The 15,786-nt window shown below is 43.7% G+C and overlaps 1 protein-coding gene across 6 annotated transcripts in view; it reads right to left on the reverse strand.

Moving 5' to 3' along the window:
• The window catches only part of SLC7A7 (solute carrier family 7 member 7), a 54,923-nt gene that overhangs the window by 12,853 nt on the left and 26,284 nt on the right, over positions 1-15,786 (reverse strand). For 4 of the 6 annotated variants that reach the window (XM_056810024.1, XM_056810021.1, XM_056810023.1 and 1 more), the window contains exons 2-3: positions 8,433-8,522; positions 5,654-6,197 (exon numbers count right to left, since the gene is read on the reverse strand). In XM_056810024.1, the coding sequence (XP_056666002.1) occupies positions 5,654-6,152 (499 nt within the window). In that variant the 5' untranslated portion in view covers positions 6,153-6,197; positions 8,433-8,522. Of the gene's footprint in view, positions 1-5,653; positions 6,198-8,432; positions 8,523-12,281; positions 12,482-15,786 lie in introns of those variants that run through there. The other 2 variants (XM_056810019.1, XM_056810022.1) reach the window with 2 other exon arrangements.

A 15,786-nucleotide genomic window follows, 5' to 3' on the forward strand; every position in this document is an offset into this window, starting at 1 on the left:
TCAGTACCATCTTTTCTGCTGCCTTACTTGCTGTGTCAGTTTAATTTCTTCTCTTATTGCCCCCATTTCCAAAGACTCTTCCCTAATCTCTTTTTTCAACTACAAGGCAGAAAAAGAAAAGGTCACTTGCATAACCTTGCAAGATCTTCTGGGCCTCAGTTTTCTCATCTGCAAAATGGAGGCAGTCAGGCTAGATGACCTCTAAGCCTCTTCCAGTTCTAAATCTATGATCTGCCTAAAACTTTGTACAATTCTACCACTTCCCCCACCTCTTCCACTCACTCATTGCCCCTAGACTCCATCTGAAAATCTTTCTGGAAGATGGTATTCTCTATTTCTAATTCTAATGTCAGCACCAGCTAACTTTGGGGGATTTTCTAGAATAACCAAGAGCCATTACCCACTTTTCTGTGTGTGTGTGTGTGTGTGTGTGTGTGTGTGTGTGTGTGTGTGTGTGAAATGCCCAAGTGGAAGATTTAAATTAATATCCAATAACTCAAGTATTAATTTTATAAAGTTTATTACTAATGACTTACTTGAAGTAGAAGTAATAAAAGGAAATAGAAGTATAAAAACCTAATTATCTAACAAAAATAAGACCACGTGAAAAATTCTTCTGCCTGGGACTCACCCCACCTCCACAAACCACAATTAGAGAAGAGAGAGAGAGAGGCGGGGTCACACACAAACTTTATCTCCAAAACATAAGGACATAATGTGAGAACGAAAGTGGGGTGCTGGGATTTAGAGTCCTGGGGAGCAGATTCAAATTATACACAAGTATCGATGACTAAGAATTTAATGGAGGTCCCTTAAAAACTCTCTTGGTTCAAAGTAGACCTGACCCCAAAGGATAATTCCTTTAGGGTCTTATCTAAGCCCAAATGGACCACTTAACAGAACTCAGGGTTCTGGTTCAGCATTTCTGTAGCCAGACTGTTGGTCTGAGACCATATGGGATAGAGAATCTAACTTTCCTCCCTTACCTCTGATTATCTAGTTTTCTAGCACAGAAGAAAAATCTTATGAGAACACTCCTGGAAAAGGTAACTGGCTTCTCGGCAGAGGCCAGTTCAAAGGGCAGAGGCCAGCTGGGGGCCCCACGTCTAGCTGTTCTGCCTCATTAGTCTTGTGTACATGAGGTCAGTCGTTTTGGTTCAAGGAAAAACTGCATGACACCACATACCCAGGGTCCCCTAGAGCACGGAGATCAAAAAGGCCAAGGCATAGCCTTTTCAGGTCATCTAACAGTCTTGTTCAGTCCTCTTAGCAAACAGAATTCAGCTACATTAGTCCCAAGGAGCCAGGTTTTCCCTTTTAAAATGACCCGGTGGAAAGGGCATTGACCGGGTCTGTCTGGAGTCAAAAGACCCAAATTCATCTCCTATCTGACGACTGCTGCCTCTGGGACCTCAGACAATTCTCTCAACCTCTCTGAGCCTCGTCTATGCATTCAGGGGCAAGACTGGATGACCTCAAAGACCCCGGAGAGCCTAGAGCTGAAACTACGACCCGAAAAGTAACTGGGCACCAGCAGTGTTTAAGTCTCCCAGTGGGTGCTTTGGAGTGACGAGGACGTTGGTGTCCTAAGCAGAAAGGCAGCACTGCCAGGTGAACCCTTGTTCCCTACCGGAGATATTCCTTCCTAGCAAGATACAGGAAGTCTTGTGTGGCTCCCCTTAGTAAAGTGCTCAGTATGCAATGGGAAGAGAACAGAAGAGGGCTGTCTGGTACGGGCACTGGCACTAGGAGCTGAAAAGGCATTCTCAAGGAAGAGGGGCAACATCTGGGAAAAGGGATGGACCTATTTAAACTATGAAGTGTGGGCAACTTATAACAGGGTCTGATTTTGTCTGATTGCCCCCAAAGAGAGAGACCCAAAACAATGAAGTCAGGGCTGAATCACCCAGTTTAAAGACTATTGAACCATAGATTTAGAGTTGGAAGGGTCAGTGGGGCTATTTAGTCCAACCTCCTCAGTTGGCAGCTGGGTAGTTCAGTGGATTGAGAGCCAGTCCCAGAGATGGGAGGTCCTGGGTTCAAAGCTGGCCTCAAGACACTTCCCAGCTGTGTGACCCTGGGCAAGTCACTTAACTCCTATTGCTTAGCTCTTATCAACCTTCTGCCTTGGAATCAATATTGATTCCAAGACAGAAGGTATGGGTTTAAAGAAAAAAAAGAAACTAAGGTCCAGCGAAGTTCACTGACTTGCCCAATGTCATCCAGGGTTAGGATTTGAATTTCAAATCAAATTTGATTTCAAATACAGTCAGGATTTGAACATAAGCCCTCTGACTACAAATTTATTATTTGTTCCATTGCATCATGAATCCTGCCTTTCCTCAGGGTATCAGTTTCTTCCTCTATGAATTAGGGGAAATTATACTAGTTTCCTTCCTCCCTTCAGGCCCTGGATAAAATGGTTAGTTAGTAGTTAGGAGACCTGCATTCAAATCTCACCTTCAAATCTGACAAATCCTAGCTATATGACCTTGGGCAAGTCACTTAAGCCCTTGCCCTTCTGTCTTAAAGAGTTGTTACTAGGACAGAAGGTAAGGATATATTTAGATATATGTAATATACACTCTCATTGGCAAAACTATTGCATATAATAACTATTGAATACTATTAACTTCTATGTCCTTTTTTTTAAACCCTTACCTTCTGTCTTGGAATCAATACTATGTATAGGTTCCAAGGTAGAAGAGTGATAAGGGCTAGGCAATGGGATTAAGTGACTTGCCCAGGGTCACACAGCTGGGAAGTGTCTGAGGTCATATTTGAACCCAGGACCTTCCACCTCTGGGACTGGCTCTCAATCCACTGAGCTACAGAGCTGCCCCCCTCTTTTTTTTTTAACCCTTACTTTCAGTCTTAGAAGCAATACTGTATATTGGCTCCAAGGCAGAAGAGTGGTAAGGGGCTAAGATTAAGTGACTTGCCTAAGGTCACACAGCTAGAAAGTATCTAAGACTAGATTTGAACCCAGGATCTCTTGTCTGTAGGCCTGCTTCTATGTCCTTTTCAGGTGGGATTCAAGTCATTTGCTCTCTATAGAGAGAGATGTATAATGGGATATATGTCATGTACATTCTCTATGTATATATCCTATATGCATCCAGATATATGATGCTTTGAATGCCAATGGAAGAAGAGAACATAGAAATTGACAGTATTCAATCACTATACCATCACTGTTTTGATTACAGTCCCTGGCTCCCTGCAGGGTTGTGGGATAGATGGTGGTAATGATAATGATCGTGCCCTCCCCTGGGGCTTTCGGGGTGTCTCCCTACCCCCCACGACACCCCCGGCCAATTCTCAGTCTTGTTTTGGAGTGAGTTACAGAGCAGAGGTGTCAACCTCCTCAGCCACACTCCAGACCAAATGAAAATGTAATTGGGAAAGACTTAACAAAATAAATAAAACATAAATCATGTTAATTTGTGGATCAATAATATTAATTTATGGTTTTCAAAGTCAATATGAAGCTGGCCAGTGGTGATCTGTTTCTATTTGACATTTTTGCTGTAGAGGGCTTGGAGTCAGAATGAAGTAGCTTTAGGAACTAACTATAGGGCTGTGGACAAATGACAACCTCAGCCTCAGTTTGTCTATCTGCACAATAAATACAGTAATATCTATAGTACTTATTGTTACGAGATCCGACTGTAAAGTGCTTTACAAATCTTAAAATGTTCTGCTACTGTCCCTTGTTACGCCTATTCTGTCCCAGGCTAGTTCTTAGAATGGGGGAGAATCTGATGTAAAGGACCATCATACACCTCAAGATGAGAGAAGCAAACCAGTAGCTTAGAGGAGAAAAGATCCTTCCCAACTTCAAACTCTTTCAGCCTTTCCCTCCAGAAGGATTATCCCAAGAACCCCCTTTATCTAGGGCCCTGTCGCCTATTCTTGTTCCGTTGGGCTTCATTTCTACTGCAGTTGCTACACAAGCCAGACACGCTGACCAGAAGAAGTCATAGCTGAAGGCCTGAAAGCAGAAGCAGGCAAAAAACCTCTAAAAAGCTCACAGAAGAAATCAAGTAAGCAGTCAGGAGCTATTTTGTGCAATCGTGGTGCGGTCTGAATCATCAAGAAAAAAGTGACATCATGACCAGCACACTCCATTTAAGAAAGCAAGAAGATCTGATGCATTTTAGAAATATTCAAATTAAAATAAGAAAGACGTTTGGGAGCTTTAAAGGGTAAGTTTCTGTCATGTGGAAAATAAATTTAGATGAGATTGTTCATTCGCTGACATCGTCAAAAGAAATGAAGCTTTGTTAAATGCATACATTTGAGAGGGGAGAGAAAGCAGTGAAACCAGAGGACCGCTTTGAAGTCAGGCTCTGTCTCTTACTACCTAGGTGACCTTCGGTTGGCAAATGATTCCACATCTGCAGAATTGGGGCACTAAATTCCATGACCTTTAAGCTCCCTTCAAGCTTTAAAACCATGACCTTTCCTGCTGGAGTCAATAGTCAAATGAGCCTTCCCTTCAGTAAACCAGCCTGCCATCTCTGCTCCAAAGGAAACAAAGGAAACCAGGGATCTGTCGAAGGCCTTTAGGCTAGAAAACACCCTCCTGAGAATACAAGCACAGCCCTTCAACTGTCCTCTGGCTGTTGTACCCACATACAAAGGCTACCCGGGCAGAGACAAAAGACACAGAGACAGGCGCATCCATAGCGCCAGCAGACTCAAGAGCAGAAAAGCAGAAGCAAAAGCAGAGACAACCTGGAAATTTGGGAAGGACAGAATAGCAATGTAGAAAGAGAAGGGACTGGAAGGAGACTGAGCTGACAGTAACAATAGTGGCTCTGCAGAACCTTGCATTCCTGACCGCCTCCCAAGTCCACCATGGCAGCTGTCCAAAACAAGACACCCTTTCTTCATTTCCTAGCAACGGGGTGTGCCCCAGGTGTCCAGGCATTTTGTGGGTCCTAGACTGGGATGGTATCGGAATCAGGAACAGAAAGATGAGTGGAATTTCCTCCTCTCCCTCCCATTGTAGTATCAAGGGTATAGAATGAGGACCACTTGGAAGGAAAACATAAATGTGGAGGATCTAGGATTTTACAGCAGATCACAAGCTATCTAGTGTATGGGGTCTTAATATTATTTTTATGTCATTGATCCCTTGGACAATCTAGTGAACCTATGAACCCCCTTCTCAGATGTGTGTTCATTAAAACTGAAATGAAATAAGTTCATTAAAATAAAATGCCAAGGATTTCAAAGGAAATAAGCTTTTTTTTTTAAGTAGTGTCTTTAATCTTTTAGTGTCCATTCAAATTCATGGAACCCCTGAACTCTATTCCAGCTCAAGAACCCCCTTTCACTTAGTATGAGGGTTAGAGAGCCATCTGGTATTCAGAGAAGTGACAGCTAATTAAAAGTGTCAAAGGCAAGATTTGAACCCAAGTCTTTCTGACTCCAAAGCCCATCATTCTACCCACTTCGCTAGATAGTGCTTCTCTCCAAGGGAAGGGAAGAGGGAAGGCAATATAGCAAGCTGTGTTCCTCACCTGCTTCTTACTCCCTCACCATTTCTCTGTTCTCTCACTCCCAGGTCCCAGCTCGGCTATATATATAGCTCCCCCCCCCCCCCCCACTTTCCAACCCAAATTGCCCTTCCAACCTCACTCACAGATACAGGCAGCTGCAATCAGGCGTCCAGCAGCATATGGAGCAAAACAACTGGGGAAGATTGGCTGCACCATGTAGTTGGCAAAGGTGATGGCAATGATGGCCTGGCTGGTGGGTTCGATGATGAGGAGGGAGGTCCAGAGTCGGATGAAGGCCAGGAAGCTCCCAAAGGCCTCGAGGATATAAGCGTAACTAGCCCCAGACTTCTTGATGGTGGTGCCCAGTTCGGCATAGCAAAGGGCTCCAAAGACAGAGAAGAGGCCCCCAACGGCCCAGATAACAAGAGAGAGGCCAAAGGAAGAACTGTACATGAGTACCCCTTTGGGTGAAACAAAGATCCCAGAGCCAATCATGTTCCCCACAATCAGGCAAACCCCATTGAGCAGGGAGATCTCCTTCTTCAGTTTTATCTGCTCGGGGCCTGAATTGGGCCCACTGGCTAAAGATGCTACATCTTCTTCGTGCTGCGCAGCCACTGCATACTTGGTGCTGTCAACCATTGTAGGATAAAAAGAAAGTCTTCACCAACTCTCTGGCATTGCCTTCTGAGAAAGAAAGAAAATCATCTTGAAGGAACTGGCTATATGATGAATCTCCTCCAAAAGCCAGAATTGTCAGTGTTGCTTCTCTTCCCCACCCCCAGAATTTCCCTGCCACCTCTTACCCACCCCCTCTCTTAGCATATCACAGGACTCCTACCTTGAGAGTAGAAGCAACCCATCAATTAGTAAACATTTATTGAGCTCCTACTATGTGCCCAAGTGAACATTTGTTGAGCTCCTACTATGTGCACAAGTGAACAAATAATTTATTGAGCTCCTACTATGCGCACAAGTGCCAGATATAATGGGGAGACAGACCTTGCCCTCAAAGGGCTTACATTCCACAGAAGAGGAAAAGATGTCCAACCTCCTAGGAAGAAGCCATTTCTTCCACCTTTGTGATCAGATTCTCATTTTAAAACTAGATGGGACCCCAGAGGTTATCTAGTCCAACCCTCCCATTTAATAGAAAAGGAAACAATGGCAGCTAGGTACCACACAGCATCAGGGAAGGAGTTTAGGAGGCCTGGGCTCAATCAAGTCCAGCCTCAAACACTTCCTGGCCACGTGATCCTAGGCAAGTCAACTTAGCCCGATTGCTAGGCTTTACCACTTCTTTTTTAACCACTTCTGTTTTAGAATTGATACTAAGAAGGTAAGAGAGAAAGAGACGGGGAGGGAGAAGGACCAGAGGAATGGAGGAACAGAATGGAGGAATGAGGGGGGAAGGAGAAAGGGGAGGGAGGGAGAAGCAAGAGGGAGGAGGGGGAAAGGAGAAAGGAAAGAAGAGAAAGGGCCCAAGGGAGGTTAGGTTATTTGCCCAAGTGACACAAATAATAAATAAATAGGAGACCCAGGATTTGAACCCAGGTCCTCTGGATCCAAATCCAATATCTTTTTTTACTCTGGCATATACTGTCCTGTAGCAAAGGCCAAAAAATTACTTAACAGAGAGGAAGAATGCTGGGCTCCTCAGAATCTCGTGCAGGGAGGAGTGAGTAAACAGAAGGACACTGATAATAATCCCTAGAACTGTTAGGATCCCTGTCCTAATAGCCTAGTCTTTCACCCAGTGCTGAGATACAAGTGTTAGCAGTCCTGCAAGGCTTTTGAAAGAACTTTTGCACAAAATTAAGCAGCCACCAACTACACAGTCTCCTTCTGTTTCCACATGGAAGAAGGATTCCCTAGCCTTGGTGCTCTAACCCTGCATAGTAAAGAAGGTTTCATGGTGGAGCAGCTAGGTAGTACAGTGGATAGAGCACCACGCCTGGAACTGGGAAAACTTGGGTTCAAATCTGGCCTCAGAGACTTCCCAGCTATGTGACCTTGGGCAAGTCATTTAAACCCAATTGCCTCATCCTTGGTACTCTTTTATCTTAGAACTGGTACTAAGAGAGAAGATAAAAGATTTAATTTTTTTAAGGCACTCCTAATAGAATGGAAGTTTCACTAATAGCCCTATATTCACTCTAGGATCAAAGAACATCCCTTGCAAATGAGAATTCATATCAAACTATAATCTCTGACTAGCTGAGTCATCAGTTGAGAGATTCTGATCACTGTAATCAAGAGGTCCAAGAATGATTGTTATTCCCTGCCTCTACACTACTGTCCAATGTTTAGCATGATGTCTGGCACAGAAAAGGCACTTAATAAATGTTCATTGATTGACTGATTGGTTGGTTGGTTAATTGACTGATATTCCCAGCAAGAGAGCCCATCACTTTAAAATATGAAAGGGAGGGCATGAGAAAAGAAAGATCTTGGGGAAAAGATAAACCTGAAAATGGACAGAGAAACCTAGAGAATACTAGAGGACCCAGCTTCTCGACCAGGAGAACCACGTTGAAAAAGTGAGGACCTAAGGACGTTGCGCATCCTTCCCCAAGGCAACCCAGGCAATAAGTAGCAGAGGGAGGGTCTCTGAATCCAAATCCAATGTTCTTTCCACTACAGCATTCCCATCAACAGGGATGGACAGAAAGGGACTCGTTTTCATCTAATGGAGAGGTGGAGTGGGGAAACAGGAAAGGCAAGAGACAGCTGGAGGAAGGAACAAATAGCTAGGAATACCCAGAGCAGGAGACAGCTGAAGGGAAGACAGGTGGAGAGATCACTAGGGCAAGGGAACATTGGGAGAAAAGGTTGCTAAAGGCTGAAGACCAGAAAATAATTAGGATAGGAAACACGTGTGGGGAATCAGGAGGGGGAAAAGTCTAGAACGAAAAGACTTACACTTTTATTCAGAATATAGCGGCCGCTGGCAGCAGCAGTACTAAAGATTCAGCCAAAGAGTTGTAGATCTCTTTTCTTGGTGTTTTCAGCCTGCAGAAAAGAAGAAAACTGGGCAATTACATATGGATTTAACTCAAGAAGTGAGAGAGGGGGATGGAGGAAGGGGAAGCTGGTATTAAGCAATGGTCTAGGTCCAAGGTTCACATCTGCAAAAGGGTCTGACTAGGAGCTCAGCACTTTCTGAGATAAGGCGATCTCTAAGGAATCTCCTTTGTCAGCTCAGTTCTGAGACAAGGAGCTAAAGGGGAGGGATGGCCAATAGGGTGCCACTTCCGCTTGCCCCCCACAAATAGGCAGTGCAGAAAGTTAGCTAGGGTAGGAGAAATGAGGGCAGCAAATAAAGAATGAGTTCCAGTCTAACTGTCTTCCATGTGCACCTTCTCCCACCCCTTAACTCTTTTCTTGCCCGTCAGCAATTTTCTTTTAAGAAAAGGCTGTGAGCTAAGTGACAAGTTCTTTTTGAAATTTCCAGCCTAGAATATCAGAGGAAATATCAGATGTCACTGGATGCCTGTGACATTGCTCAGTGGGATGGATTGCTTCCCCCTGCAACACTCCAAATCATGACAGAATACTCTGCCCACTTCCCCCTTTACTGACTGAAACTGCCTCTCCTTTAGGCCATTACCCCAAAGCTGAGTCACAAGCCACCTCCTTACAAACAAGTTCAAGAAATGCCCCCCTGATTGTATCCTGCCCCACCCCAATTACATGCCCTTTCACCTTGAACTATCCTTAATCTCTTCTCCATTTCAAAAAAGCATACCAAGATGTTTGAGGTAAACAAGGACACTGCTGAAACATTTGTTGGAACTTGTACTTTGTGTGAACCAAGAGAATGTGAGTTCAAATCCCATTCCTGCTCTTTTTTACCTAGGTAAGTTGGGGCAAGTCTCCTCTACTCCCTGAGCCTCAGTTTCTTTTTCTGTAAAAAGTTGTAAAATGAGGGCATTGAACCATGCAACTTCTTTCTTTCTTTTTTACAGTCTTAGAATGTCTTAGAATCACTTCTAAGTATCTGGTCTAAGACAGAAAAGCAGCAAGGGCTAGGCAGTAGAGGTTGGGCGACTTGCCCAGTCACAAAGGGAAGTATCTGAGTGAGATTTTCTAATCCAAGTCCTGGTTCTCTATCCACTAAGCCACCTAACTACCCCTGGACTTCTTGATTTCCAAGATCTCTTCCAACTCTTAAAAGGTCCATGCCTCATACCCTATTGGTGCTTTCCTCCAAAGCCCTGAAAATGTGTAGAATAAGAAGAATAAAATAATGATAATATCTTACATTTATATAGCACTTTTGAGGCTTGCAAAGCACTTTACATAGCTATCTTAGTTACATAGTTATTACCTAGTTATCGTAAGACTACCATTTGGATAAGAGATCTGTATATGGAATCCAGAAAACTCGGATCCAGCCTCAGACACCTACTAATTGTGTAAACTGGAAGCAAGACGTTTAACTTCTGCCTGCCTCAATTTGTCATCTGTAAAAATAGGGATAATAATATCACCTACCTCCTAGGCTTATTGCAAAGATCAAATAAGATAGCATTTGAAAAGTGTTTTGCAAACCTTAAGGCATTATATAAATGCTAATTACTAACATCATCTCATTTGATTAGAAAATTTGATTAGAGATCACACAAGGACTTAACCCAAAATATCAGAAGTTTATACCACAATTATATCCAGCCTCAAGTCCACTCCAACTACCCCATCTCTTTTATTATCATAGAGAACTTTGTTCTACCCTAAAAGGCTCAGAGGGGGTAGAGTACCAGGTCTGGAATCAGGAAGACGTGAGTTCAAATCCAGCCTCAGATCTTTACTAGCTGTGTGGCCCTAGAAATATTCCAGTATAGAAATATCAGAGATGTCATGGGATGCCTGTGACATTGCTCAGTGGAGTGAATTGCTTCCCCCTGCAATACTCCAATTCATGACAGAAAACTCTGCTGACTTCCCTCTTTATGACTGAGCTGCCTCTAGTTTAGACTATTACCCCAAAGCTATATGTCATATATAGGTGTCATAAGACACCTAGTCCCTGTTTGCCTCAGTTTCCCCATAAATATAAAATGGGGATCATTGTAAGGAACAAATAAGATAATAATTGCAACATACCTGGCACTCTATTAATATTAGCTATTATTAAATCTCAGTCCCATGTCCTTTGTCACACCAGTTAATTCTCATTCATTGCAACACTCGGAAATTAGCATGACGGAAATCTTCATTGGACATTTCACCCATAATTTCTCAAAGTTCTCAGGCAGACTTTCTGAGGACTCATAGGAACAGAAAACTTAGGTCTAGAAGAAAGGAATCTCAGATCTTCAACTCTCTCATTTTACAGATGAGAAAACTGAAGTCCTGAAGAGTAGAATTAACTTGTTCAAAGTCATATGAGCAGTAAATAGCAGAAGCAAGATTCAAAAGCATGTCCTGGCACTCCAAAACTAAACAAAGAGACTCAGGTTCTTTAGCCAAAACGTGGAGATTGGTGGACTTCAAGGAGCCATGTTCATTTCCCATCCTTTCTGATCCTCCCCTTTAGCCTCTGCAAAAGAGCAGCAGCCCAGATCAAATAAGGAAGTGGAACTATATGAAGGATAAGGAAATGCTAGAAAATTTGGGAAGACAAATGCACGAAGTTTGGTGTCCTTTCTTCATGGGGCCTCTCAGCAGGATAATTCCATGATGGGTCTCCCCATTATAGCACACAACATCCCCTAGTGGACACTTGGGGAGGTGGTGAAGACTGAATCTTTACTTCTTGCTCTAGTGCTCATTTGGACAGCCAGGGAGCACAGTCGTCAGCTAGAGGAAAAAATACTCCCTCTCTATCTTCAGCCACCATTCACATGCTATACAACAGTCCAACATACAGTCAGTATGTAGCAACGTTCATTCTCCCCCAGATCCTTTCCTTACTCTGACCAACTGTAGCCGTCTCTCCAGCTGCCTCCTCAGCTTTCAACACCTGAAGTCCCCTGGATGGAGGCAGCAAAATCATCCCACCTGAGGGTTCCCACAACTCTTCTCCCTGTGGGGTCCCAAAGGGATCCTCATCCACATCTACGCTTCTCCCCAGCGACCTCTGAAATGCAGCCATTCTGGGGGGTCTCCGGGCAAAGCAGTGAAGAAACAAACACCACCCACTTCTTTTTGGCCAGGGAGTGAGGGAAATTCCAGACTGGAATGAGCCCCAATAAAGTTCGAGTCATGAAAACCGATCGACTCACAAAATGCTATGAATGGAAGAGCTGGCAGCAAATGGCCCATTTTCTAGGCTTAACCCCTGAAGCCCACTTCCTCTGAGAGCCAGGACAAAACCCCGGAGTCCCAGATCCCCAGCCCACAGAGCAAATGTTAGGACACACTTCCTCCCTGAGAGAACCCCGGGTGCCCTGCCTCCCTGTTTCCTGGCACTAACTGGTTTGCACTGCCTCCCATAACAACAGAAAGCAAATAGAAAACATGCACTTTCTCATCAGGCTAAAGCCCCCATAACCCCTAAGCATGCAACACTGCTCCACCCCCACCAGTTACTTTGTTTTCTGGACTTACTGTAGCTGCCTAACAAAGACGGTCTATTTTTAAAATGAATCACAACATGTTTTGCTCCTGTAGCCCAGGGTGCCTATGAACATGGGGTTAATGCCCCTGAGAAGGGGCTCTGAAGGGGAGCAGGAGGGCTTGGGTAGGGTTGTCCTCCCTCATTTTGGAAGACTTTCACCCTCCCTTTATTTATGCACTCCCTCTCTCCCATTTCCCTTTCTCTCTCACCTCTTACCTGGCCTGTGACACTTGGGCAGGTGCAGAAGGGGCCACCGACAACTTCAAGCAGCAGGTGGGGGAATGGGGTTCAGGTGCTGGGAAAGCAAGGTTGGGGAGAAGGCTAAAGCTGCAGCAGTCTCAACTTCTGAGAAGCTAAGAAGCTGGGGGTGGTGGGGGACCGGAATGAAAAACAGGAAAACACATGTGTGACTCTGGCCGGCAGGGAGGAGGGGCCAGGGGATGGGCTGAAGCTGGGACAGCCCAGTCAGACTCAGGGTATCTCAAGAGGTGTCAAGAATAGCACCTTCTAGTCCCCAGAACTTCTCCATGAAAGGCAGTCTGGTGTGCTGGATAGAAAGTTTGGCTTCCTAAGCAGGAAAACCTGAGATCAAGCCTGTCATCTGACACACACTGGGTGAGAATGGCCAACCTAACCTCTTCGTTCCCCACACAATTCTCCAAGATGGTAAATTACAGATGAATTGCCAATAGGATTGGGGAGAGTTTTCACTCTGGAAGTTCCCCACACTGTGGAAATCACAGGTCTCTTTACGCCAACCTCCCCATTGGATACCACAAATAACTAAGCCGGAGTTCCATCTCTTCACATCTGATCCATTCAATTTCCTTGCCCTCCTGCATCTAATGAATCTCGGAATCTAGGATTTCCAAGAGATTGGCCTGCCCCTCTAGCACCCTTTATTCCATCTCCTATCTATTTTCTGGCCAATCAACAACCCATCCTTCCTTACATCTTTTTTTTTTTTTAACCCTTACCTTCCATCTTAGAATCAATACTATGTATTGGTTCTAAGGCAGAAGAGTAGTAAGGGCTGGGCAGTGAACGGGGGTTAAGGGACTTGCCCAGGGTCACACAGCTAGGAAGTATCTTGAGTTCACATTTGAACACAGGTCCTCCAGACTCAAGGCCTGGTGCTCTCAATTCACTGAGCCACCCAGCTGCCCGCCTTAAATCTTCACTGTTCAGAGCAGAGTGTAATTAAATAGCTAAAATCCTAAGCTAAAGATCAAGGGCATGTAGAGAATCAATCCTAGAAGACTGCATAATATCAGGGCACTACACATGAAAAAGTATTCTAAATCTCTTATAATCAGAGAAATGCAAATCAAAACAACTCTGAGGTATCACCTCACATCTAGCAGATTAGCTACATGACAGCAAAGGAAAGTAATGAATGCTGGAGGGGATGTGACAAAGTTGGGACATTAATGCATTGCTGGTGGAGTTGTGAATTGATCCAACCATTCTGGAGGGCAATTTGGAACTATGCCCAAAGGGTGCTAAAAGACTGTCTGCCCTTTGATCCAGCCATAGCACTCCTGGGTTTGTACCCCAAAGAGATAATAAGGAAAAAGACTTGTACAAGAATATTTGTGGTGGCAAAAAAAAATGGAAAATGAGGGGATGCCCTTCAATTGGGGAATGGCTGAACAAATTGTGGTATATGTTGGTGATGGAATACTATTGTGCTAAAAGGAATAATAAAGTGGAGGAATTCCATGTGAACTGGAACAACCTCCAGGAACTGATGCAGAGTGAAAGGAGCAGAACCAGGAGAACATTGTACACAGAGACTGATACCCTGTGGTACAATCGAATGCAATGGACTTCTCTACTAGTAGCAATGCAATGATCCAGGATGATTCTGAGGGACTTATGAGAAAGAATCATATCCACATCCAGAGGAAGAACTGTGGGAAAAGAAACAGAAGAAAAACAACTGCTTGATGACATGGGTTGATGGGGATATGATTAGGGATGTAGACTCTAAAATGATCACTCTAATGCAAATATTAATAATATAGAAATAGGTCTTGATCAAAGACACATGTAAAACCCAGTGGAATTGCTCGTTGGCCACGGGAAGGGGAGGGGGGAGAAGGAGAGAAAGAGCACGAATCATGTAACCATGGAATATTCTAAAACAATTAATTAAATAAATTTTTTTCAAATAATAACATCATGACACTACTCCCTCCACTAATTAATAAGAGAACTCCAATATAGGAAACCTCAAATCAAGGAAGCCCATTTGGAAGAACATCAATCAGGTACACAAACAAGACTCCAGGCCAGTCTCATAAACTAAGAGCCATCTTGGTTCCCTGGAGACCAATGCTCCTCTACCCCCATGAACTTCACTAAGTGAGGTTCAAATCATTTAACAAGGAAATATTTATTAAGTACACACTATGTGCCAAGCACTATGCTAAGTATTTTACAAACATTATCTCATTTGATCCTGACAATAATCCTGAGAGGTAGGCTCTATTATTATCCCCATTTTATTCATGAGGAAATGGAGGCAGATAGGCATTAAGTGACTTGCGTGGGGCCATGCAACTATATGTCAAATATGAACTCAGGTCTTCCTGACTTCAGATCCAAGGCTTCATCCCCTGGGCTTTCTAGCTGCCTCTAACTTCCCTCTTTTGGGGAAAAATAATAGAAGCATAGGTAAATAAAAATAAAACAGATCCCAAATAAAAATGAAGTCATTTTAGGGAAGGGCACCTGAATTTGGTCGTGCAGGGAGTTAGGAATTCTACAAGGTGAAGATGGAGTTATTGAGGGCTAGGAGGACAGTCTGGACAAAGGCATAAAGGAGACGGATTGTCAAGTATGGGTAATAATAACAAGTAGACTAGCTGCACTGAAATGTAGAGTATGGAAAATAGGAAATAGAATGAACCTGGAAAGAGGGACATGAATGTAATGGAATATCATTGCCCTACAAAAAAAAAGGAAATGCCAAGCAAACAGTAGCCTGGGAAGACTAATATGGACTGATACAAAGGAAAGCAAGCAGAACCAGGAAAGCAATGTATACCCATGACTACAGTAATATAAATGAAAAGAAAAACCACAGATCAAAACTGAATGCTTTGAAGAACCAAGATTAGACCCAAAGGAAGATAGGAGAATTCTTTTCAGAGGTGAGGGACCATAGGTGTGCATATAGCAAATGAACATTTATTAAGTGCCTGGTACTACTAAGTGCCAGCTAGGTCAGCAATGTGGCACAGGGGCTAGAGCACTGGGTCTAGAGTCAGGAAGACATAACTTAAAATCTGGCCTCAGACACTTCCTTGCTTTGTGACCCTGGGCAAATCATTTAGCCCTGTTGACCTCAGTTTCCTCATCTGTCAAATGAACTGGAGGAGATGGCAAATCACTCCAGTATCCTCATCATGAAAACCCAGATGGAGGCACTAAGAGTTGGACACTACTGAAAAATGACTTTAAATGGTTAATAGATTCCAGGTACTATATTAAGCACTTTTGCAAGTGTCATTTGATCTTCACACCCACCCTGGAAGGTAGGCACAGTTATTATCCCTGTTTTACAGTTGAGGAAACTGAAGCAAACAAGAGGTTTGGTGACTTACCGAGGCCACACAGGTAGCAAATAAGAGAGGTCAGATTTGAACTTGGATCTTCCTGACTCCAGTTCCAACACTCTGCTATACCACCTAGTCACCTCTTTATAAT

Source organism: Monodelphis domestica, chromosome 1 (assembly GCF_027887165.1).
Source record: "Monodelphis domestica isolate mMonDom1 chromosome 1, mMonDom1.pri, whole genome shotgun sequence".
In the NCBI taxonomy this organism is placed as follows: domain Eukaryota; kingdom Metazoa; phylum Chordata; class Mammalia; order Didelphimorphia; family Didelphidae; genus Monodelphis; species Monodelphis domestica.